This window comes from Lagopus muta, chromosome 8 (assembly GCF_023343835.1).
Source record: "Lagopus muta isolate bLagMut1 chromosome 8, bLagMut1 primary, whole genome shotgun sequence".
NCBI classification, from domain to species: Eukaryota; Metazoa; Chordata; class Aves; order Galliformes; family Phasianidae; genus Lagopus; species Lagopus muta.
The window spans coordinates 9,571,805-9,596,648 of NC_064440.1; the positions used below are offsets into that span (position 1 = coordinate 9,571,805).

The 24,844-nt window shown below is 37.8% G+C and overlaps 1 protein-coding gene across 3 annotated transcripts in view; it reads left to right on the top strand.

Moving 5' to 3' along the window:
- The window catches only part of MYLK (myosin light chain kinase), a 176,859-nt gene that overhangs the window by 61,080 nt on the left and 90,935 nt on the right, over nucleotides 1-24,844 (top strand). For all 3 annotated transcript variants that reach the window (XM_048954167.1, XM_048954165.1, XM_048954166.1), the window contains exons 3-10: nucleotides 9,652-9,859; nucleotides 12,503-12,551; nucleotides 14,628-14,793; nucleotides 15,886-16,051; nucleotides 17,257-17,293; nucleotides 19,236-19,807; nucleotides 21,171-21,374; nucleotides 22,366-22,500. In XM_048954167.1, coding sequence (XP_048810124.1) covers nucleotides 9,652-9,859; nucleotides 12,503-12,551; nucleotides 14,628-14,793; nucleotides 15,886-16,051; nucleotides 17,257-17,293; nucleotides 19,236-19,807; nucleotides 21,171-21,374; nucleotides 22,366-22,500 — 1,537 coding nt within the window. The remainder of the gene's footprint in view (nucleotides 1-9,651; nucleotides 9,860-12,502; nucleotides 12,552-14,627; nucleotides 14,794-15,885; nucleotides 16,052-17,256; nucleotides 17,294-19,235; nucleotides 19,808-21,170; nucleotides 21,375-22,365; nucleotides 22,501-24,844) is intronic.

Genomic DNA, 24,844 nt, shown 5'->3' on the forward strand with positions numbered 1-24,844 from the left:
TGTGGCTTGGAGTAGCTGGATTCTATGATCAGGGAGATAAAACAGCTTAATATTTGCAGTTTTCCTTCAAAGTGGAGACTTGCATCTTTTGCATATGGCAGAGTAAAATCTCATACTGTTTGTGTCAGAGGACTTCCCAGTGCACGCACTCCATCTAAGCAATCTTTGTCTGAATTTTTGCATAAAATTCTCTTCATGCTTTTAATAGCTATAGGTCATGGCTGACTGGCTGGCTACAACATGGGAAAGTAGAAAGGCAGGTGTTGCTTATGGTAGAATGGTTTATTAAAGCTTCATCAGTATAGCACAGTCAGTCTGGAATTGCAACACCTGAGTTAAAATGCCCCCTACTCGTGTAACAGAGGTTTACAGTCTCAAGTCCACTAAATTGACATAATAGATGCATGCATATAGAACAAGTGTCATCTTTTAGACTGAATGGGTTCCACTCACGTCTACTTAGAAAAAAGTGTAGAGGCCACCTTCATAGTGTTCCCTACTTCATCACAGTAATATTTTGGGTTATTTGGGGACTGCATAAAGAGCCCTTTAACACTGTTACTTTAAACTCAGTAAGATTAAACTCATTTTTTAAATGAATTAAAAGTTAATTTAAGAAAAGCACCTATTGGTTAATTCCAAAAGATGTAAGTAAGGCTTATGCATACGTTTACGTACCGGGACTGATGTCCAAACTTGGAAATTAAATAAACTCAAAGCAGTTTCACACCAGTGCAGCTCTGAAATTCCTCTTGGAGTTTTCAGAAAAAAATCAGCACAGATGGACTTGTTATGTTACCCGAGAAAGCAATGCCTTAATCAAACAGCCATACACTGGTGGTTGAGCACCTTGAGTACTTCATGCACCTCTGGGAACTCACCATACTGAATTACACAAAACAAAAATGGTTAAATGTAGAAGACTGAAGGCAATATCATCTGCAGCTGCTGTCTGCATTTCAGTTAGCAGACCATGTCTTCTATGGATAGCTTATAAAATCTTCCCCGATGGAAGTACCATGAATGCTGATTCCCCCGAAGATCTGTGCTGATGTGTGGTGTTCAACGCCTTTGTAATCTGCAAAAATGGTGAGATGACAAAGATTGCAGATAATTTAGAACTACTGAAGATAGTTAAAAGGAAAATTGGTGGGGAGATATCTGCAAAAGAATTTAATTCTGCCTAGACTATAAAACATGAATGCCACTTGGCACTGATGGATACAAAACACTAAAATAATACATACTTAGTTCAACTTTTATTATCTATTACCCCTGGAAAGAAAGATCTTATCCTGAACTACTTTCTTGAATAATCAGGTCAAGGTGGTGAAAATAACAAATTCTGTTTTAAGATGGATCTTCTTTGTGGGTCTTCATTCTTATTTAGGCAATTAGAAATCGAGGGGTGTGCCAGTAGTTCCCTAGACCTGCATAGAAGTGTTTCCCCTAATTATATAAGTATGTTTGTAACGTCAACATTGGTTTATGATCTGAACTGAAAGCATGCTTCCAGCCTCTACATCAATCCACATACAGCATTAGAGGTCTAATAAAGCAAGACCTGATTTCAACAAAAATTAATCAAAAGTTTTCATCAAAAAATTTTCTGCAAGTCAAGCATTTTCCTACAGAGTTCTAGATGGTCAGTATTGGTGGCCGGGATGGAATAAGCACAGAAGCATGGCAGAAAGTTACTCTTCTACATGATCAAATCATTACATGCTTTCTAGAATGGATGAATGTACTCTTTGCCAAGGTGCTGCAGAAACCCTTGCAGATTGCCAGATAGTAAAATGGAATTTTAAGGAAGGGTCTCTCACACAAAAATTGAGAAAGAATCCCTGAACTCTTTACTCTCCCCTACCTTCTGTCTTACCTGAATTCGGTGATCTACAAGTTAGATGCAGTGTTCATAATCAGAACACTGTACATTTAGCTCTATGATATTGTGGAGGTTTTAGTAGACTTCTAGAAGAAGTTGGTACAGCAGTTAAAAGGAGCCAGAAGCATTCAGGACTTTTTAAGTCAATGTTTTAAGTCAGTAAAACATTAAAGCTACACACTTACATACCTAGTATCCACAACTTTTTCTAGGATTATGTAGAAGTAAGCGTGATATGGCACACTAACCATTATGTTGCTGAAACAATGATTTTAAAGGAACAGCTTTTAAATAAGTAGGAAAAGAGTTACTAAATCTCTTTTTACTTCTGGGCCTTCTTATCTTCCTCAGATAATATCTCCTGATCTCTCATCAGGGCTAAAGGGATAATGGCAAAGCTTGCAGTCTTTTGGATGCTCCAGTAGTGTATTATCTTTTCACTCAAGGCTGATAGAATGAGTTTTCCCTTACCCACAAAGATAACATTAGCAATATCAAGGAGACTAGTTGTGCAGAGGTTTTCTTTTCATGGCCATGAATTGGAATCAAGTAAAATGCATATGGTTTGAAGTTCAAGAAAGGAATTTAATGTAATTACGCATGGTCTGATATTGCCTAAAGCCAGAATGCAATGAGTGCTAGGGATAGGTGCCAGGAGAATGAGTTGTCAGATTTGATGGCACTTATCAGATGTTTTATTCTTTCTATTCTTGATTCTTTTTACTAGTCATAGTACTAGGATAAGACAACAGTTTGTTTGAATGTTCACATTGCCATTTTTCTCTCCTTGCTTCACACCATCTGGGAGAAGAACCAGAGAACTGCACACACCAGTTGTGAAGACTGATGTCTTCAGAGCAGTGTTTCAGTAAAGATTATGGCCAAAGGACTAATTTATGAGGGCTGTATGCATATAGAATGAGAAAACTAAACACCAGATGTAGCGTACCAGAGTTCAGCACTTGAAAAAAACATACACAAAGTTTACAGAAAGAGAATTATTGTTTCTTATGGGTTCTACGGATAGTGCTTTGAAGTGAGCTATGTTTAGTCTTAGTGATGTATTCCAGTTTTGCTTTCAATGAGGCAATTGTAGATTTTAGACTGCTCATTTGAGGAGATAAGAGATAGCTATAATCTTTCATACAAAACAAATATCTTACTACATTCCAAATATTCAGTATTTTCATATTTAATCTTGCCAGGCAGGTTTTCTGTTTTAGAACAAAGTTTTTTTTTTAATGGATAAACTATCTTCAGATAGAGTTTGTGTGTGTTTAATCTCTCAGTAAGATCTTGACAGTGTATCATATCCACTTTTCTTCATCAAGAAAATCTGCTGCTCATTTGTTAAAGCAAACTGCAGTTAGAACCTGGCAGAAGTACTTCTATATGACCTGCAAAAAAGCTACGCTGGCCAGAACCATATTTTTCACCTGTGCTAACCAAAATAAAAACAAAAATATATCACCTTGTATGGGTCACGTTCACTGCAACCTCCACTGGTTTGTAGTACTTTTCTCCTAGAATTGACTTAATATTTCACGTGAGTGTAAACTCATACAACTTATACAAGAAATAGCTTTTTTTCTTGTTGCAGAGCAAGCTGGACAGAGCATTTACTACTGTAGCATCCTCTGCTCTCAAGTACTCAATTCAGTTCACAAGTCTTTTGACCAAGGTCCAGAAATATTTGGCTCTTGCTGAAGGTAGAGGACACTAGCTAGAGCCTAATGACTCTGGGAAACACACTTCTTTTTGGGAAGGATTTAGGATGAGTCTTTTGTGGGATAAGCCACATCCACAGAAAGACTGTTGCTGTTTAGACTGAATCCCTTGGGGGCTGCAGGAGGGCCCTGGATTGGCTTTAACTGTATGACATTTAGACGAGACCATCTACTGCGTAACTTGCAATAAAGGGAATAATTTTCACTTTCTGATACCTAAACATTAGCAGAAGAGGTATGTAATACAGTCCGTATCATATTTCAAGTGTCAGTGCTACAAATAGTTTATTCCCTTATTTACACTTACTTGAATATAATTACTTTTACAGAATTTGTCATGCTGCTTAATCACATTTCTTCTCCTGTTCTCTTGATACAGTATGATGGATTTAAGTTTTGCAAAGGTACAAGAGCTTTACTCCCAGCTTGTAATGGCTGTTTGCCAGGCCTTCTTTTCTGTGTCAAGCTTTTGTTTGCAGGCTGTAGAATAAAGGCCAAAGTTGGTCAGATATTCTAAACGGTTTTCTGCATCTCATTCAAGTCTCCTCCTGGTGTGACGTCTAATGATCTCTCCAAAGCACATTCTTTGGAAAAGGTCAATTGTAACTGGAGGCAAGAATAAGTGAGGCAATCTTTTATTCCTTAGTAAGTTCTGATCTTGGTGGGTCTTTCCTTGAGCTGTAATAGAAATTAAAATGGTTTACATTATAATAATTTACATAGAAATTAAATGGTTTAAAATGGGAAAAAAAAATGGTTTACATTTGAAAGCAGGTATGGGACAGAGGATAGACTGCAAACCCTTCTCAAAAAGTTACTTCACTGTTTCATTCTTTAATGTTAAGACAAGATAAGGCAGCCAAATAAGCAAGAAAACTTCTGTTCCTCTAAAGAAGTTCACTCCCATCAGAGTGAACATCATCTACCAACCCACTGGGCATTTTCTCTAAGTGTTCTTTGGCCAAAGTTGTTTCTGGAAATCTTTTTTTTTTCATGTAGGAGGAATGAATTGATCAGTAGAAACATCCAAAAAGCCAGATGAACTGAGATAAAACATGGTAAAAATGATGTGTCTAAGTTGATACCAATATAAACACAGAAAGAAGGAATTTAGCCTAACTTGATTACACTTCAACCATTTGTTGTGAATTCAATTAGAATTTAATATACATGACCTTATAGCCATGGTTTCTTTCAGCCCTGTTTCTCACTAGTGTTCAATTAATTCATTTTTCCTCAAGGCAGAGTCAACTTCATACCCCCCATTCCTGATAGATGTTTTTCAAACTGCTGTATGGACTCACAGTGATGACAGTGGAAAAAAGCACATTTGTGTCTTTCAAAGATAAATTCAAAATCAGTCGTTCTTTAGATGAACTGAAACCACCCAAATACAACCAATCTTCTTATTCAGTGATTTAATAGTTTACTTACTGTGATTTTAATTCTGAATTTTGTGGAAGTAAAGCGCAAAGGCAGGCTATAGAGAAAGCAGCAGTACTGAACACTGTGTGCTGACAGATTCTGGATGTTTTAAAATTCTGATTTCATGAGGGAACAATGGCCTTCTGAGAAGACTTTTAGTGGTTAGCGGAATTCATATTGCAGCATATGAAGTCATCTTTATGAGGGGAGTTATTTTGAATAGCAATTTCATGACAGTTGTATCACTGCCAGTTTTTCTTGGTACAGCTTTTGATGTGCTTGTCTATACATGATGTAATTAGGGGCAATTTCTTTCTGGTCTTTTTGTTTGTGTGTTGCTGTAACCTTGAGTAGAAACAAGTGACATTTATCAAGCCCTTAACATCAAGAATGGAATGCTTCAGCCAGTGTAATGAATGATATACTTGAATATGCCACGCACAGTTTGCCAACATTTCCAAGAATCTTAAGGTGCTATTGTCAAAGGGAGTAACAACAATGTTATGCAGCCCATCAATAGTTCACAGCTGCTTGTGCTTTGGATTTTTGCTATTTGTGCCTGATTCTTTTTGGAGATTCTGGGATTGCATTCATTGTTAATCTCACTGAAAGCAGTGACAGTTATCACAAAGTAGGGTCTGAATGGGAGTTAAAAGCATGATCCAAAAGAGCTCATCAGATTACCCAAAGCTGCTACAGTTAAATAGGCAAACCTATGCCTTTTGGAATTGATATATAAGCAGCTGTTTTATGGAGCATAGATGCAGGCCAAGTTTTAGAAAAAGCTTTCCTTTACTTTGGAACAGACAGGGAAACACCTCCCCTATGAGGACAGGCTGAATGTCCTGGGGCTGTTCGGCCTGGAGAAGAGAGACTCCAGGAAGATCTGATGGAGAACTTCCAGTATTTTAAAGGAGGCTACAAGAAAGAAGGGGAAGGAAGAATTTTTTACAGTAAGGGTGATGAGGCACTGGCAAAAGTTGACCAAAGAAGTGGTGGATGCCCTGTTCTTGGGGATGTCCAAGATCAGGCTGGATGGGGCTCTGAGCACCTGATCAAGCTGTGGGTGTCCATATTCTTTGCAGGGGAGTTGGACCAGATGACCTTTACAGGTCCCTTCAACTCAATCAATTCTATGATTCTTTGATTTAAAAGGGTTTCTGAATATATTTGGCCTCAGATGTCACTGAATGCCTTTAGGTTTGTGACAACAGTGACTAGTTTTCAGCAGATTTTTTAATAATATTGTCCTTTAGTGAATAGCTTCAGTAGACTTGTTGGACAACTTCTCCTTGTTTCTTTTATTTGGGAACATCATTCCTTTTCATTAGCATTTCCCCAAACCTTGATGCAGAGCTGAATCTTAACTCTCAAAGTTTTACAGGCAACAGCTTCTTTCTCAGCTCTATTCACTTACCATGTTGATGTGTGAGGCAGGAGATTTGTTTTACCTTGACTTATCTAGTCCACTTCTCCAAGACTGTGGTGAAGGATCGATGAGTTCTAACAAAAACTCAGACCTCACAGTGTATATACTCCTTGCAGTCAATTTTCCACTTGTCGGTGTTGTTGAGCAGGTAAAGAAAAGCCACAGCCTCAATGGGACTGGCAATGCTCAGACACACCATGCTGTAAATAAAGGTTATAGCCTTCTGCTGCTGGGCATTAAATAAGCAGATAAATTTCTCTTCACTGTGGATTTATTCAAGGCAGATGTTTTTAGTGAGTTCTGGAAAGGCTGAGAAGGAATATAAAACCTGCTGCAGTTCTGGAACTGATCCATTAGAATCAAAACCTAGTAACCAGTGGTAGGTTTAAGGATCCCTGACACTTTTATGGCAAGACTATGTATTTCAGAGAGGGCTGGCTCAGTTTGAAACACATTCCAAACCAAAACCTGAAATAAATTCTTGCAACAGAGCAATTCACAAAACTCCTACTTGCCCCTTATGTCAATTTTGACAAAAATGAAACAAACAAAACAAAATCAACCAAGATTGGGAATGGAATGACGCAACGTTCTGAAAAGAAATGGCGTGCTGATTGCCTGTGTCTCTATTTTTCTGGATGCCATTTCCTCAGTGTAGAGTTGCAGATAAACACAATAATACAGGTATAACAAGTATGAAACAGACACACATGGAAGAAATGGAAAAATACTTAATGTGTGCTTAGCTATTTAATACTGGAAAAGCATGTATAATTGTCTACCTGAATTTGAGGGGCCGGGTAAGAATGGCTTCATGTGGACCAAGAAGGAATTAAGAATACGACAAAAGAATAAGGTAAATAAAAGTAAGATGATTGCTACTGCTGCAATCCCAATAGTTCCCTTGGAAGTATTCAAAGACTTGTTTGAAGCTTAATGGAACGATACATTTTAAAAAACACCACAAAGAATGATTGAAAATTTGGTATTTTGTAAAGCATAAATGACAGGTATAAACTCCCTCCTAAGACATTCTTTGGTTTTGGATAAGTCACTTAATCCAAAATGAGAAGACAGGCAGAAGGGCATTGACAATACTACGATAAGAAATGGTTTTGTGGTACAAATCACATTCTTTACCAGTGAACATATCATCAACTCTCAAGAACTACACCACCAAAAACAAACAAACAAAACCCTGAAGTTCCACTAGCTTCTTTTTGTGAAAATTAGACATACTGAGAAAGACATCCATTCCTGAGAGCCTGCCCTCTCATTAAGCACTAAACCAATTCTGGAGAAGTGGTAGGGGACATGGCTGAGTAGGATCTGCTGTTTTTCAGAAAGCAAAAAAAGACATGGCCAAAAGAGCTTTTCAAGATGCTAGGGTAGTTTGTAAACAGTGATTGATCCCACTGCGCAGGGATCCACAATGCGTTCAGCATAGAACATGGCTCTTGCTGAGGTAAAAATAATTGTTTCTTGGAGAGAACTGAGGAAGTTTGTACCAGAAGTGGAAAATTTACTGAGCAGATTCATTAATGTTCCCTCTCCGTATATTAAGAAATGTCAGGAAGAAGTGGCCACCACATCACTGGCAACATTAATTTTTCTGAATTGATATGTAAGGAATTAAAGGAAAGAGACAAATTTCTGATAGCTGTAGCTTAAGCTCAGACAGATGAGAAGCCCAGACGTAGTAAGGTGGAACTGAAAGGTTTTGAAAGAGGAGAACCTAAGGATGGGTGAGTCTGTTTGGCTAAGAATTGTGATCTGGAGAATAAATACTATGTAGTCTGAGGAAAGCTGAGCTGAATTGGTGATTTGAAGGTGAGAGGAGTCTGCAAGGAGGAATTTGGACAAGCCACAATCAAGTCATCTTCATGTCAAGATAATCAGTATTTTGCCCACCTGGAATTTGAAGGGACTTCCTGTTCAGTTGCCAAGGTTTTAAAATATAGTTCAATATGCAGTATTGCCACTTGCCTAGTGAGCAAACTCAGACATGATTGCTTACCCAAGTTCATCTTGATCCACTCAGTTATTTATTTTTCATGGCATTTAGGCAAAGGATCAAAGAGTCAGAAGATGGCATGCTATCATATCAGAGTGGGGGAATAGGAAAGAAGTGGGGAAAACTTCAGAGGTTGTAATCAGAGGTTGTTATGACAACAGGGGAAGTGTGCTAACAGTTAACACATACTAAACCAACCTTCAAAGCGGATGGCACATCTCATAAAGCAGAGGAAGAAACTTTGCCTAAGGAGATAATTCACTGATGGAAACTGGTATATGTCTGGTTTTTCCATCCTTTTCTGAAAAAGACAGATTCTCAGCAGGCAGGTTTCAACAGCCTAACTGAAATCAATAACTTGGTTCTCAGTTACTCAGAATCTGTCTGCAAATCTGAAGGTATCACTAATGCCTTAGCAGGCAAGGATATATTAATGTGGTTGCTGTGTAATGAGCATAGGGCTGCTTTATTTTCTTGAAATCTGTTCTTTGGGCGACCAGTAGACCACAAAGCTCCTTAAGCATATCAGTATGTTTTTGTGAACATATCTAGGTCTTTATTGTTCACTTGCCACCATCACATGAGAATTCCCTTAATGACACTACCTCAAGTGGCAACCCCTTGTCTTCTGTTTTTAAAGACAGCTTCTGCTTTTTCAAGACAGAAGGTGGCATGTACTTGTACCTCTTGCCTGTAAACTGTCTGGAGCCACTACATCTCAGCATGTATGAAAACTAGATAGCTCCATGCAGATTTACAGTATAAGCCTAATCCTTAGCAGCCATGCTAAAAATGTTTGGCATAGATACCTTGCAGTCTTGAATACTTAGAGATATATAGTAGTACTTCTGCCTTTTGAATCTCTGAACAATGAAAACCCACGCATCAAGATTTTTCATAAGCACCGTTTCTCTGCTTCCGTAGGCAAACCATTCTAGTGGGAAACTTTTGCATAGGTATCTATCTGCTTCTCCAGTCTTATGATTTTAACAGTTTGACTTAGCCAAAAGTTTCTTCATTTCATTATGTTCTGCCATTTGGCTTGCGAGAAGCATGTGTTAAACAGCTCCTGTGTCAAGAACTTTCCACTGTATTGCTAAATGTCCAACATTTCTTCCTAATAACATCATCTGTTTGCCTTCATTCTCCACTCTTTCTCACATCGTTCCAGGTCAGAGGCTACCCTGAGCCACAGATCACGTGGTACAGAAATGGACACCCTCTCCCAGAAGGAGACCATTATGTGGTGGACCACAGCATTCGGGGGATATTCAGCTTGGTAATCAAAGGTGTGCAGGAAGGTGATAGTGGTAAATACACCTGTGAGGCTGCAAACGATGGTGGGGTTCGTCAAGTGACTGTGGAATTGACTGTGGAAGGTAAGACAATACTTAAACTGCCACTGTGATAATAATAGAGTTTAATTAAATGAATAGGTTGTGTTAAAACACCCATCCAGTTAAGATCATAACAGTACATACATGTTTTCTCACTGTTGCAAGAGTAGCACTCTTCTCTGGTACAGGAGAAATCCCTTTTTCATAGCTGTAAGTCTAACAAGGATTCAGGGAGTGGGGCATCTGTATTGTAATATTTCCATTTCTGGATGCTAGATTTAATGCCCTCTTTCCCCCAAACCTTACGATCAATTAACCATGAATGGGATATTAATTCAGGTCATTCACAGAATTCTCATTTAAATCCAATCTAATATTTTGAAAAATTATGCAAAGGCTTCAATTAAATTGATGAAACCTTTAGGATCTGTGATATGATTATGTACTATAGCATATTATATGGCTAAATGTTAATATGCATTCCAGTGAGGAAACACATGGTTACTAACAATGACATTTACATATTTGTAAAAATGTAAAATATTTGCTAACAGAATGTGAGTTTTTAGGTTGGTTTTGTTTTTTGTTGTTGTTGTTGATATTGTTAAAACAGAATTTTTATCCTAACAGAATATTGGAAATAATATCTGTAAAGTACATCTTCCTTTGGAAGTTTGGCCACCATTTTGAGGCAGCCTGAAAGTTGTTTCAGAGGCTTTCCTAAAAGAAACAGAGAACTTCTACCAGACTTCATTTTTCCTCTACAAGAGGAGGACTGCTTAGTTTACATGTTCAGCTTCTGAGGTGCAAGGCCTGAACAATTTTTCTTACTCCAAGTTACGTTCTTTCTGTTGTTCCTCCTTTCCTAGTCCAAGTATTGTAGTGGTATTGACAGCCTTTCTACTCCTACATCTGAACTACTTGTTATCTTAACTGTTGAGTACTATTTCCTTCCTGGCTTTGTTTATGGACAGTTCAGGTCTGCTTTGCAGGGAGGTTGAACTCGATGATCTCTGGAGGTCCCTTCCAGCCCCTACAAGAGACACTACAGCTTTGTGATTCTGTGATAGTTACTCAGGCTTTACAATGATCCAATACTGTTTTGGATCTCTTTTGGAGGTTATCCATACTTTTGGTTGATTGCTCAAGTTAACATGGCAGGGGAGTCATCTTAGCCTGCAAAGTTAACATTTTCTCTTGGGCAGTAAGAGCAATGGGGATCTTGAAGCTTCACAGCATATCAAACAGGCACACTGAGTCAATATCCTCCTGGTGTTCTGCATGTGTGCTTCCCTTTGCTAAGTTGAACGCCTGGTTGCAATTGCATATTTAATGTTACATGGAAACAGCTAAGATCAAGCCCAGGAATTTTTAAGAGAACATCTGCATATTAAATAGTTGCAAACTGCCATATTTAAAATGTAAAGAGTGACAAAAAGCCAAGGAATAATGGAAATCAACTGTGCTTCTTTTCTCTTAGCTGTTCAGTCCTCCTGGAAATCTGCTAAATATCAAAGCATCTCAGGTCACAACTTTGCATTGAATTCCTGAAGCACAGCAAAAATTGACAGCTGGCCTGAAACAATCAGCACTTGGTGTATTCTGAGTAAAAAATCTCTTACACACATCTTTGGAGTACACACTGAATCATGCATATGTCTGACACGATATATATTGCCTTCTGTTTAAAAAAAAAAATGTGTAAAATCATTTTATTCCCTAGTTTAAAGCTATCTGAGAAACAACTTCTTTGGAGGTGGGGTTTTTTTAAACATGTTTTTATATCAGGTGTTCTGACATGGGCTTTGGTGCTGTTCAAAAACAATTCCTTGGTAGCCCCCAATGACTGAATTTAACAGAATTTAAGAATTAAAGTGGTCTTTATCTCCTCATAAAGGGATTTTTAACCCCTCTACACATCAGGATGGCAAGGCACAGGATTTTTTTTGTTTTCAGCAAAGAATTCTACATTGGGCTGACTGTTACCTGAAAATATGAGTGACATTTTCTAGTTTTTCTATCCTACCGCTCTATCTGAAAGTCAGTGTAAATCCTTAGGAAGTGCTAGCATAATTTCTTTCTTCACAGCCATCAGAGCTGTTTGCTCCAAGCTGCCACTTTGGATCTATCTCAGGCCACTATCCATTTTTTCTGCGCCAGGTCTGCCAGGAATGCTGTGTGCAGTAGATGGCGCTGAGCTTACATGATTTCATATACACATATCCCTGTTGCTAACGCCAGTAAGTAGGATGAACTTCAGAGCTTCAAAAAGAATGGTCTTTTTGAAAAGATATTCATCAGAGCAACAACCAAAATAACAAAAACAGGCAAGCAATGCAAGACCTCCTTCAGAGTCTAAAATATATATATATATGCTATCTAATTATTATTAGTGCTGTAGAAATTAGACATTGTTATTCATTCAAAAATATTTTTGCATGAATAGTCGGCAGTGTAGTTGCCACTGAGGTCAAAGGCTAGATGGTAACTCTGCTAAAACCTGTTCTTGAAATTGGAGAGCCTAACTTCAGGCTTTAGATCACGTAACCTCATATTGCAGGTGTTGCATTCCTCCTTCATTTTTGAAACCTGGAGAAATGCATGCTTTACATAGTCTAGTATCTGTAATTCCTAATGGTCTTGTCAAAAATTCTTACTTCCTATTTTCCTGTCTTGTGCTCACAGGAAACTCCTTGAAGAAATACAGCCTACCGTCCAGTGCCAAAACCCCTGGGTAAGAAGTCCAAGGGCTTTGATATTGTTTAACAGATGCATGAATGTATTTTGGTGGGTAAACAAGTAAAATTACTCTTTCTAAAGGATATGGACTTTTTCTTTCAAGTTCTTCCTCCATCTTGTCCATAGCTTTGATTCAGTCTGAGAGCCAGACTGAGGGTTGGATTCTTGTCTAGATCTCAAAAGTTCCTCACTGGAAATGTATCCCCAATGCTTTTTGCCTGTTCAAGAATGAGGGAAATGGAGGAAAGAAAAGCCTGATAGTTAATGACTCAATTTTGCACATCATGACGTTGGAATAAAGTAATTGGTTGGCATATTTGCTCACATTAGCAAGATGAGAATAGCAGGAATGTCTGTGCTCACAGAGGAAAGACAAGGTTAGCTTCATCAGCTCAAAGTTCTTAGCTCCTTTAGAGATGAGTGTCAACTACAGGAACAATCTGAAAACAAACAGATAATTGTGAAGTCAAGTGCGTTAAGTCCAACCCTCCATTTAACCCAAGCAGAATAGATACTATGGGAACTGCTCTGTCAGTAAAATGTTTGAGGCTACCAGGAAGGCATAAGTAGCTTGATACAACTACTGCTCCTTCATACTGACAGGAATTCTTATGGCTGAAAACAGAACCTCCTGCTGGTATCTGTGCTGCAGTTTTGCACACTCCTGTCTTTGCTCTCTGATATTCCAGAAGCTTTCCCTGCATCTTCCATAACCTGACAGGCATCTTTTAAAAATCAGAAAAAATACTGCTTTTAGACTGATTAGAAAGAAAGAAAACCAACTGAAACCAGCATTCTCTCATATATAATTTAAATATTACATAGTAGCCTGGAAGAAAGACATATTCTGGTTTGGTGTAGCCTGGTGCCAGGTTGATTAAGAGATCTGCAATGATTTACTCTGGTACACAGAAGAGCCTTCTTTCAACCATGCCTTAGAGGTAGCTTGAGGAGGACAACATTAAAAGCTATCTGATATTTAGTTCTATGATTGTTTCCCATTTTCGCATATTACAGTCCTCTCTCTCAAGCTTTTACTGATCCTCCTGTCCATATAAATCCTTTCATCATGGTCTTGTTTCTTATTTAGAAACCTCGAGTTGCCTATTTGGCAACAATCATGTCTTGGTAGCACCTTGGCAATGTGCTCTCTTTTAGTATGTGACACCTGGTAGAAATTGTGAGGTACTGACATCTTACTTGCATATGGTAAAAGGCCATCTGGAAATGAAGGTCTTGAAAGTGGTTCCGTTTGCTTGAAATTAAAGGTTAAAAAAAAGGAAAAAATTACTGATTGCCATCTGTTAATGTGTGTCTTTGTTGTACCAGGGCTTTAGAGCAAAGAATGTGAGTGTTCTCTTTCACATTAACATACCTGACGTTGCAAATTTCTTTTTCTTGCTGTGTTACTGTTTGATGTTTGAAGTTTTATGGCTACCTAACTGTGGGTTTTGGATTGCAGTCACTCTTGTCATTCTAGTTTCATTCCACATGTGGTTTCCCAGATGTGCCATCCATTTAAATAGAGCTGGATTTTACACTTAAAAGACATTCACTGCTATTTCGACAGGTTTCTGTGCCATTTCCATGTTTGCTTTAGCAGGATATGTCAAAAATGTTGCCAAAAGAAATTGATGATTTATATTCAGAAATTGCACTGAATGTTGAAACAAACTGTATGATAAAGAACTGTGAACATTGAACAAGTATGCACAAATAATCTATTAGGGGACAATTAAGAAACAGAAAAGAGGGAAAACTAAATGTATGTAGCGTTTCTTTTCATTTAGTTTGTCCAGCTCTTCTCATAAGCAACTCATATCCCCAGGATCTGTCCTATGAGTTATGTGTCTGCTGGATGAGGATGTGGCACTGTGCTATTTAGCTGCATGAGGAGTCAAGAGCAGTTATCACCAGCATTTGCATTTCTTCCATTGACAAAAAACAAACAAACAAAAAAAAAGTGTATAGCTGAAAATCTTCTACTCTAAAATGCTTCCTGAAATGTGCTTTAACAACAACAACTTCTAGTTGTTCTTCTTTAAAATCAGGATGTCAATTACCTTTTTAGGGGAAGACTTACTGTTCCACCTGTGGAGCTTAGGCCAAGCATCTGGGGAGAGAGTCCACCAAAGTTTGCTACAAAACCCAATAGAGTTGTTGTGCGTGAAGGCCAAACAGGCAAATTCTCATGTAAAATAACAGGACGACCTCAGCCTCAAGTAACTTGGTCTAAGGTATGATTTCCCAATAAATTAATGTTTGCTTTCTATTGTAAAGTTTTGTTACTTGGTGAAATGCATTTGCTACTGCAATATGAGAAATCAACAATGGCAAGAATTTATGTACAACAAGGAAAACCCTATTCTTTCTCATATTCATACTTAATAAATCCAAAATATAATAGTGTACCTTCTTAATATAAAATAGCCATAAAAATAGCAACTACAAGATGAACTTACCCAAAGACCTTGCTATCTAGATAAGAGAAATAGAGAAAGAGTGGGAAATAAGAACATAAGCATATCTGTTTTATAGAGAAGATCTGCAGGGATTTAATGCTTTAGCTGTGGCCACAGAGGAGTCTCTGACAGCTTTGAAAATTACAGCTGCATTTTTCAAGTTCTATGTCAGTTCCTCAATCATAAACTGCCTTTTCTGTTTCATTTATATTGGGTAAGTTAACCTGTACATTAAAATTAGGAAGCTATCTGCAAAGAAACAAAATTGAATTGAAAAGAAAAAAAAAAAAACAGTTTAGAAACTAAAAGATATGACTTTATTTTGGCATGCATGATTGTTTTTTGCAAACTTAGAAGAAAAAATCTAAGGCAACTGAACAAAGGTTCAGCTGATTCAGTTTGATTTCTGCTAAAACATAGTAAAAGAAAGGAGTATGACAGAACAAGAGACCTGAGCTGTCAACTTCGGGCCTGCATCAACATGGGAAACTGTGAGCATATAGAATGTACATAAATAAAATAAAAATAATCAACACTTAAAATTCAATTGACTAATAAACGACACTGAAGATTTAAGTCCTACTGCCCCCTGTGGGCATACACAAGATCTGCAATCACTTTTCTGTCAGTAATGTGAGAGTTTCCAAGTGATTATTAAATATTTCACTGATTAGGCCCTTTTTTTTTTTTTTTTCTTTTTTTTCTTTCTTTCTTTCTTTCTTTCTTTCTTTTTTTTTTTTTAACTATCATTTCAGTGAATTACAATCACTTTAATTAATTTAGAAGAACACACACTTTGATTGCTCTGCCAGCATCCTGCTCCCATTCAGCCTTTAACTGTCTGATCGTATCTCGTGATATTTGCAGGGTGATATTCATTTGCAGCAAAATGAGCGTTTCAACATGTTTGAGAAAACAGGAATCCACTACCTGGAAATCCAAAATGTTCAACTTGCCGATGCAGGAGTTTACACATGCATGGTGGTAAACAGTGCAGGGAAGGCATCTGTGTCTGCAGAGCTCACAGTTCAAGGTACAGTAAAGACAGTAAGGACAGAGCATAAATGAATCACAGTTACTCCTTTTAAAAAAATCTTTGTTTATTCAAGATGAGCATTTACTTTTCCCTGTCATCAACTGACACTGCGATAGCTTGGAGCATATTATGGCTGAAAATACTGTGTTGCTTCAGTGGGAAGAAACAATCAAAATGCTTGTTTGTAACAACTTTAAAATCAACTTTAAAATCAAATCCTACCTTTACGTTATGTCCCCACTGTTAAAGGAAATAAATGCTTTTGTATAAATATTTTAAAATGTTCTATTTCATACATGCATTACCATGTACCGTTCACTTTGCAGTTTGATGTTTCTTAGGGTATCTTTTTCATTAGCCTCAAAGTCGTAACACCTTTAGCAACCACACTAAAGATAAATTTCAAGAGGTAAGCAGATGGCTTTACAGTTGCTGGACCAATGAAATAATTAAATCAACCGCTGATGCCCTTAGCTGCAATCACAAGACAAATAGGTTGCATGTACTCCAAGCAGTGTAATTTTTGGTTCTTATCAGTGATGTCACTCTGTAAGATATCAATATAAATAACAATAAGATTTGCATTTGGGATCCTCAGAACTACTATTGGCCTTTATCAACTAAAGCTGTATGTTTTATCTGTGTATTGAAACTTGATGAGGTCATTGTAGAGACCCTCTAGGTTGCCTGTTCTACTGATCTTTTATAGATAAAAGGGCCATTAAGTACATTAAGCCATTTTTTAAAAAAACATGAAACTGGATCCTTTCTGGATCTCCCTGAAGTGGGTGGCTTTCTGTTGTACAACAGGCACCGATGAGGCAGAACTGGGGGCACAAAGTTGCTTGTGGTATATGTTTGCTTCAGATGCTGACCACAACTATGAATAATGCATGCATTCTTTCTGGGATTAGTGCAGGTCAGTAAAAAGGGCACTCTCTTGCAATGAACTTGACTAATTGGATGATTTCAGTTACCTAGCCACTATACGTAATACCTAATTCTTTCATTATTGATTAGATCAAGTAGTAGGAATTGCTGCAAAATGCTAGCAGACGGTCAAATGGCTCAGAAGTACTGGATTTTTTCTTTTAGACTACGCAACCTCATGTATAATCTTGCCCCAAAGAGGTGTGCATGGTATTTTATATGTAAGTTATGTATTTTTTTCTTCTTTTTTTCTTTTTTTTTCTCAATTCCAGGTCCAGATAAGACTGACACCCACGCTCAGCCAATATGGTATGTTTTTACTGGGATTCTTTCCCAGCATATACTGGGGTTCTTTCTCAGCAGTAATTTCAACATTTATTGCATAAGCCTTCCTCATACAGTGATAAATCTCTCTGGGCTAGTCTATATTTGGAAGTTAGAAAATGTGAACTTGGAACAAGACAGTGCCAATTTCAAGTCTTCTGGTAATATGAAATAGTTGGTGGAACTGGTGGCTAAACTCTGAAATACGGAGTGCTGGTCTGCTTCAGCTAAGCAAAGTTTAGGTGGGTTTATGCTCACAGCTTCCATATAGTCAAATATTTATATATTATGAAGAAAAACTATGTGTGGACACCCACATAATTGGTATATATGCTCTATTCCAACTATCAAATCATTTATTTACTTACTTAACTTTTGAGTCAGAAACCTACACATTGAGTGCTGAGCAGGTTGTTCCTTGCTGTCATAAGCAAAACACACTATGGCCATGATCTTTGATGCTGTCTGAAAACTGGTTACAAAAGAAAGGGTAAAGTAATAGCAAACAAACAAATCAATATTTTAGAACTTAGTCAAGATTATTAATATTAAAATAGTTTCTTAAAAATCATAGTAATTTATACAATTACTTCTTCTCATAAATAGAAATGCAGAAAAGGAATGGTCTAATCTGACTGTATAACATGCTTTAAGCCTTCAGGGCAGTTGATTTACATTCTCTAGGGTGTTAAATCTGTCCTTGCATGCCCTCGATGAAATTTCACAAGTACACATTTACACCATCCTGACTTCATGTCCATTGCAAAGTAGATCTGAAAATGCCATATTATCTTGTGTTAAGGTTTGTGTGATTTTTAGGAACATGCTTTCAAAAAAATTTAGTGCAAATATAACTGTGTTTTTCCGCAGCCAGAATTCCCTACGTAGTGTGGGTTCTCCAGAGTATTTTTGCCTGCTCCATCATTTACTTATGGATGAAGGATATTTTGTAAAATGTAAAAATCTTACTGTTGTAACAGTAAATCTCATGTGCATTAAGTCTCTAGTACAATTAACTCTAACTGAAAAAAAGTACCATAATAAATATCCTGAATCTCCCTAGGAAAAAAGACTGTGACATATAGCAAAGCAGATGTGGATTAGAAATGGCTTTTAGTGTTTCAAATATGTTCCAATTCTGCCTTGGAAATACATTTATGTTTTTGGAAGTATGAGACAGACACAACACTTGGGTAACAACTTAGTGGTCAGGGGATGCCAACTTCAATTTATGATATTTAAATTCAAGTCCCTAATTATTCAGTACTCTTGTGCCTCAATTTCAGAGCAGCAGATCCACCATAACTGTGAGAAACTCTTACTAATGAAGCTATAACTGATATTTTTACATCCAGCCAATTTATTTTTTGATAACTAATTTTTGATCCCTGTTGCTCCCCTAGACTTTTGTCAAATTTACTGATTAGTCCCCTTTTGAAACCACCTAATTTACAAGATATCATAGCTAGAAACAGTAAATTCACTGCCTAATTAACATTTTAATTTCTCCTTAAGGAGCTATTTTATGTAGTGTTTTCAGCTATAAGTACACATGGCCTGAAGTTATTAAAGCATGTAGTAGCATTACACTAAGGGCATTCTAAGAGTCTCAAGTAATTATTCTCTAGCAGCGCATACAAGGTTAATATCTGCTCACATACAACCTGTTACAACCTGAACAGAGGATTTGTACTCAGGAATTTCTCAGTTGAGACAATATTTGAGCACTAATCATGTTTAATTAACAATTTCATTTTACCTCTTCCACCCATGTTTTTAATCTGTCTGAAGTAGAGTAGCACATTTGCTACTAAAGGCTAATCAGTTCAGTTTTCTTCTCAGCGTTTGGACATTTATATCACTTTTTATAATAACTAGTCTTTACAATAACTAGTCATATATCTGTAAACTTATCATCTTCCTTCAGCATGCCATCAAAACCAACAACACTTGCTACTAAAGCTATTGAAAACTCAGATTTCAAACAGGCAACTAGCAATGGGATTGCTAAAGAGCTAAAATCTAGCAGCACTGAACTCATGGTTGAAACCAAAGACAGGGTATCAGCAAAGAAAGAGACCTTTTACATCTCCAGAGAAGCCAAAGATGTTAAGCAGGGACAGAACCAAGAAGTCAATGCAGTACCTCTTCAAGAATCTAGAGGAACCAAGGCACCTCAGCTCTTACAGAAAACTTCAAGCACCATCACACTACAAGCCGTCAAAGTGCAACCAGAACCAAAGGCAGAACCCCAGACTACTTTCATCAGACAGGCTGAAGACAGGAAAAGGACTGTGCAGCCCCTGATGACAACTCAAGAAAACCCATCTGTGACTGGACAAGTAAGTCCAAGGAGTAGAGAAGCAGAAAACAGAGCTGGAGCCCGGAAGTCTGTAAAGGAGGAAAAAAGAGAGCCTTTGGGAATGCCTCCCCAGTTTGAGAGCTGCCCACAGAACCTGGAAGCATCAGAAGGACAGGAGATTAAATTCAAGAGCAAAGGTAAAGGGTGAAAGTTATTAGAGCCCCAGACTTAGTCGGGTTCCCCTTCTGTATGGTGAAGCATTTCCTCCTCTGCAAGTTGCCCTCCTCCTAAAGGATTTTGGAAATAAATAATATATTTCATGTTTCCACAGTACTCAATGAAATTTTCAAATTTTTTTTCAAATAATTCCATACAGTAGCATCCATGCCTTCTCTGATGTTTCCTCAGATGTAATTAGTGCCACCATTTCTGCAGAGTAGTTTTAGGACTTCTTATAGAAGGGTGCAAGAGACTCTTCTACCCTTGTATGCTCTCCATGGAAAAGGTCTCCTGCAGTGTATGATACATCTCTTTTGCTGATATTCCTGCCCTTGCTTACTGTCTGTACCTTCCTTCCAGGCTGAGACACTGTTACAGTGGGTGAAATGTTTTGAGTTGAGAAGGAATATCAGCAAGGTGAAAGTCCCTGAGAATCCTGCTTGCTGAAAAGAAGTCAGGGTTGGTGTGGGTGACCTTTTCTGGCAGCCATTCCTCTCCTCTCACCCATTATAGCTACTGCCTCACTGAGCACTGCTAGGACCAGTCTGGCTTTCCAGACCTCTGATATAAGAAAAGCAAACAGTAAAGATATATATCACTGTTTTGCTTTTCTGCTTCCTGAAAGTCTACTGTTTTAGAATGCTGTCTGTTCTCTCTGTATCTGAACTTTAGCTGGGAAAAACTATATTACAAGGAGGGAGGCTCCACAACCTCCCTAAGCAACCTGTACCAGTATTCAGCCAGCCTCCCAATAAGGAAGTGTTTCTCTGTGTTCAAACAGATCCTCCTCTATTTCAATTTGTTCCCATACTCTCTTGCCCTATAACTGAACACCACTGAAAAGAAAGGGCCTGGCTCCATCTTCTTTGCACCCTCTTGTCACGTATCTGTATATACTGTTAGCCTTCTTCTATTCAGTCTGTAGATTCCCATGATGAGCAACCACAATAACAGTTTCAATGGTAGGTACTATGGTCTGCAAAGTATTGCTAGGTATTCAGAAAAATCAGCTTAGCAGGAGAGGAAGGAATGGTGGTGAGGTTGTTTTTTCTTTAATATCCATTTTGTGTGTGTGTGTGAGACTTTTAGAGGAACAATTTTCACACAGAAGTGCTTGTTGATTTTTTTAGTTACCAAACATTTGTCATTTTAAAGCTGGAGTGGCTGAAATGTTTTGGAGGATCAGAAATATCAAACTGTCCTTTTGAATATAGCTCAGTATATCACTTACACAATTACAGAAACTTCAGTGAGTGTGTGTAAATTATACCTACTGAAGTACCGTGAATTACACTAAGGAGAATAATTGTTCAAACACAAATCAAACACCTGATTGTCTAGTTTCAGGGAAACCAAAACCGGATGTGGAGTGGTTCAAAGAGGGTGCACGTATTAAAACTGGAGAAGGTGTTCAAATTTATGAAGAAGATGGAACTCATTGCTTATGGTTAAAGAAAGCCTGCCTGGGAGACAGTGGATCTTACAGCTGTGCAGCTTTCAACCCCAGAGGCCAAACTTCCACCAGCTGGTTGTTAACTGTCAAAAGTAAGTGTGCGTGAGCCCATCTTCGCTTTGAAAATTGTGGCTGGGTTTTTCCTATCTTGTCAGAGGTTGGTCAATGCTAAACTCTTACTTGAATTTCTCAATGCAGATAAATTTTGATTTCTATTTTTGTCACTAATGTGACAAACAGCTGGTGAACCATTTCCTACATCAGTTTCCTCTCTGATCTGTTACTGTTGTTTGTGTAACTAAAACCATCTCATCAAATGCTTTGAACACAGGGAGGACTGTTCCCCAGAGGCGTTTTACGTTAGTGCTTGCATTTGATACAGGTTGCCAAAGATTTTGTTGTTGTTCTGCATGTAGTTCTCTCAGAGTTGCTTAGCATTTCTATAAGACACTGCATATCTGAAATGTTTTGTGAGTACAAACTGATCCTGTGCAGTAAAGCAAGGAGAAAAAAAGTGAAGGAATGAGAATTGCATGCTGCCAAATTCAAGTGCAGGCTCCCAGCAGCAAATAATTTTGAGCTTCAAAGCACTGTCTTACTGGCTGTTGAAATATTTGTTGGCCTCTTAGGAAATCTCGTCCTCGATTCTAATATTTTCACCTACTTTTAGGTTTTTGTCTGGAGCTATGATCATGTTTATGCAATGTTTTTCTGTTTACTGTGCCTGAGTTTAAATTAGCATATCCAAACTATCTTACTTTCTGTCTCATGAGATATCCATAAGCAGCATCCTTAAGTCACCCTGTTTCACTTCCAGACAGGGAAAACTGGGGAAGTTCTGAGAGAAAAAACGTGAAGAGAATTATTCTTCATATTCCTTGCACTGAGCTCTCAACCAGTGTGTTGCATATTCCTTTTTGTGATTGACTGCAATAGGTGGACTTTTATTTTTTGCTGGTTGACATGGATTTATTTTATTAGCTCGGCCACGTCACCTAAGTGTGCCTAGAAAACATTATGGAGTGGTAAAGGTAATTTTTGTCAATTTGGGCTAAATAAACTATTTTCATCTTGTTTTTAAAGGGTCTAAAGTTGAAGAGGTCGCTCCATGCTTTTCCAGTGTCTTGAAAGGATGCACTGTGAGTGAAGGGCAAGACTTTGTGCTGCAATGCTGTGTAGGAGGTGTACCTGTGCCTGAGATCACATGGCTTCTCAATGGTAAGGAATCTTCTGTTATGCAATACACACATGCACCCATTTGCGTTCTCAGTCTCAAATGCCACTGTGAGCATGGCTGTGAATGGTGGACTCTTAACTCATCATAATGTGGTACACTAGAAAATCTATTTATATGCACATAATACAAAGAAAGGATAGGTTTTAAAAGTACCTTTCTGTTTTACTGCAGTTTTCTAGTATGTCCAGGAGGGACTTTAGTGAAAATGTTGTATGCTTATGAGTTTCCTGGGTTATGTTAAATGCAGTTTTTACCATGCTGCAACAAAGTCTGTGTTGCTATTAAAAGCTGAATTACTGTATGCTGAATCCCATGATATGCTACTCCTTTGTTATGAGCCTCTGCTCTGAGGGTAGTGGGTTGTCATCACAATCCTGCAGGAAAAATATGTTATAAGCAAACTAAGTGCCTTATTATTCCTTAAGGCTGTAGAGAAATGCCTGATTTCACCTGTCATTCACCTGGGCAGGTCATAATTAGTTTTACCATATATATGCCCAAGATAATAAAATCACAGCTTTTCTCATTCCTTGTCTGCTAGAAGGATTTTCCTTGGGACTCCAATGCTGCACTTATCAAAAGACAATTTAAAAAATGATAAGGTATTTTTTAATTTCAGGCTCTCCTGCCATGCTGTAATTAGATAACTGAACATGGAAGCTTCCTTAGTGGTCCCGTCTTAATATGTTCTCCAACATCTGTGTTTTGCTTAGATTCCAAATAATTTCAGGTACTGAGGGATTACATGATTTGACTATGGGCTCTTTCTGTTTGGAGTCATATCTATTAAACACTGGACAGATTTATTCTTCTCAACCCTTGATCACTTCTGTTACTCCTGAAGCACAATTGATTTTTTGCAGACTCTCCCTATCTTTTAGTATGTGTGATTTAAAGACAAAGAATGGCATGCTTCACCATAAAGCTATTTCCTCCAGAATTGTTTTAAAATGAATTATTTGTAAATGATCTCTGTTTTTCTTAAGCTGCTTAGAGTAAATGGAATAACTCAAAAAGGTGGCATGGCAAATGAACCATGACCTTGAGATCGGTATGTTCCCACAGCCTGGCCTGTTCGCCTTCCCAACAGCTCTACATCTAGAATAGAAAGGCCACTGCTTTATTTACAACATGAAACATATGTGAATGAAAGCTCTGATATTCTCCCATTGGAAATCATTTATTTCTCTGTCTACTCAGCAGTTCCTCCTTTGCAGTCTGCAGTAGAATCCCTGTGGCAACTCAAGAACTGTGTCTTGCAGCGCAGAAAGAGTAACTCCTACCAACAGGGTCATCTATTTCAGTTTTGTGTTTCAAGGGTACCCCATGCCCATACACAGTTCCTTCAGTCATGAGTGATGTAGTAACAGCTAGTTGTTTTCCATATCACACAGAGCATATTGTGTCTCAAATGACACTCGAGTTCCAAGTGCAGGCACACATCTTCATTGATGTAGCTTTACCAACTAGAAAACCATTGTCTCCTGGAAAAAATACAGCCTAGAGATCAACAAGTACAGGTTTCTGTAGGTCTTCAGTATGCACCTTGCCATCCTGCCATTTTTCAGTACATTTTTTTATGCTTTGATCTTTCTCCTTTGACCTCAGCTGAGTCTGCACCTAGTCAGGTATAACCATGTTTGTATTGCTTCCAAGCTTCCAACTGCAATCAGATCAATATCACAAGGAAACATAAGCAGTTTTTCCCAAATCGCTCGATTTCAAACCATTGAAGGTTCTGTAGGTGAAAGCCAGTGCATTAACTCTGTTCTTAAATCAGAAGGCAATAATGACTCTGAGGTACAGAAGTACAATAGGCTATCATAATAACAAAAGTTAGGGACATTGTGTATTTCTCTAAAGATGGATACATACTTCTTTCATTCTAGAAACCTAGAATATATCACTGTATGTTATTGCTTTTCCATCATATTAATATCCACAGTAGTAGATACTACTATTTTAGCAGCTGTGGCTGCATACAAATTTAAAACAAAACATTTTCCAAGCCATTACGTAGATTGACTTCTCTTTTAGTCAACCAAGACAAAAAAATAGAGGACGTAAGCTGTGCATTGTCATTAATTACTACTTACTATCTGTGTGGACAAGGATTTGCTTCCATATTCACCCAAACTGCAGAAATAAGAGCTTGGCTGAACCATGGATTATTCTCTATTATATTGATTTAAAGCTGTTTTCCAGCTCTTATGAGACATTTCTTTTGTCCTGTTGCTCTAATTCTACTTTTTAATTAAGCTGTTCTCAAAGAATTTTTGCTGATTTACTGACAAATTCCCTGAAAGCAAGCTTCTTTTGTTGTAG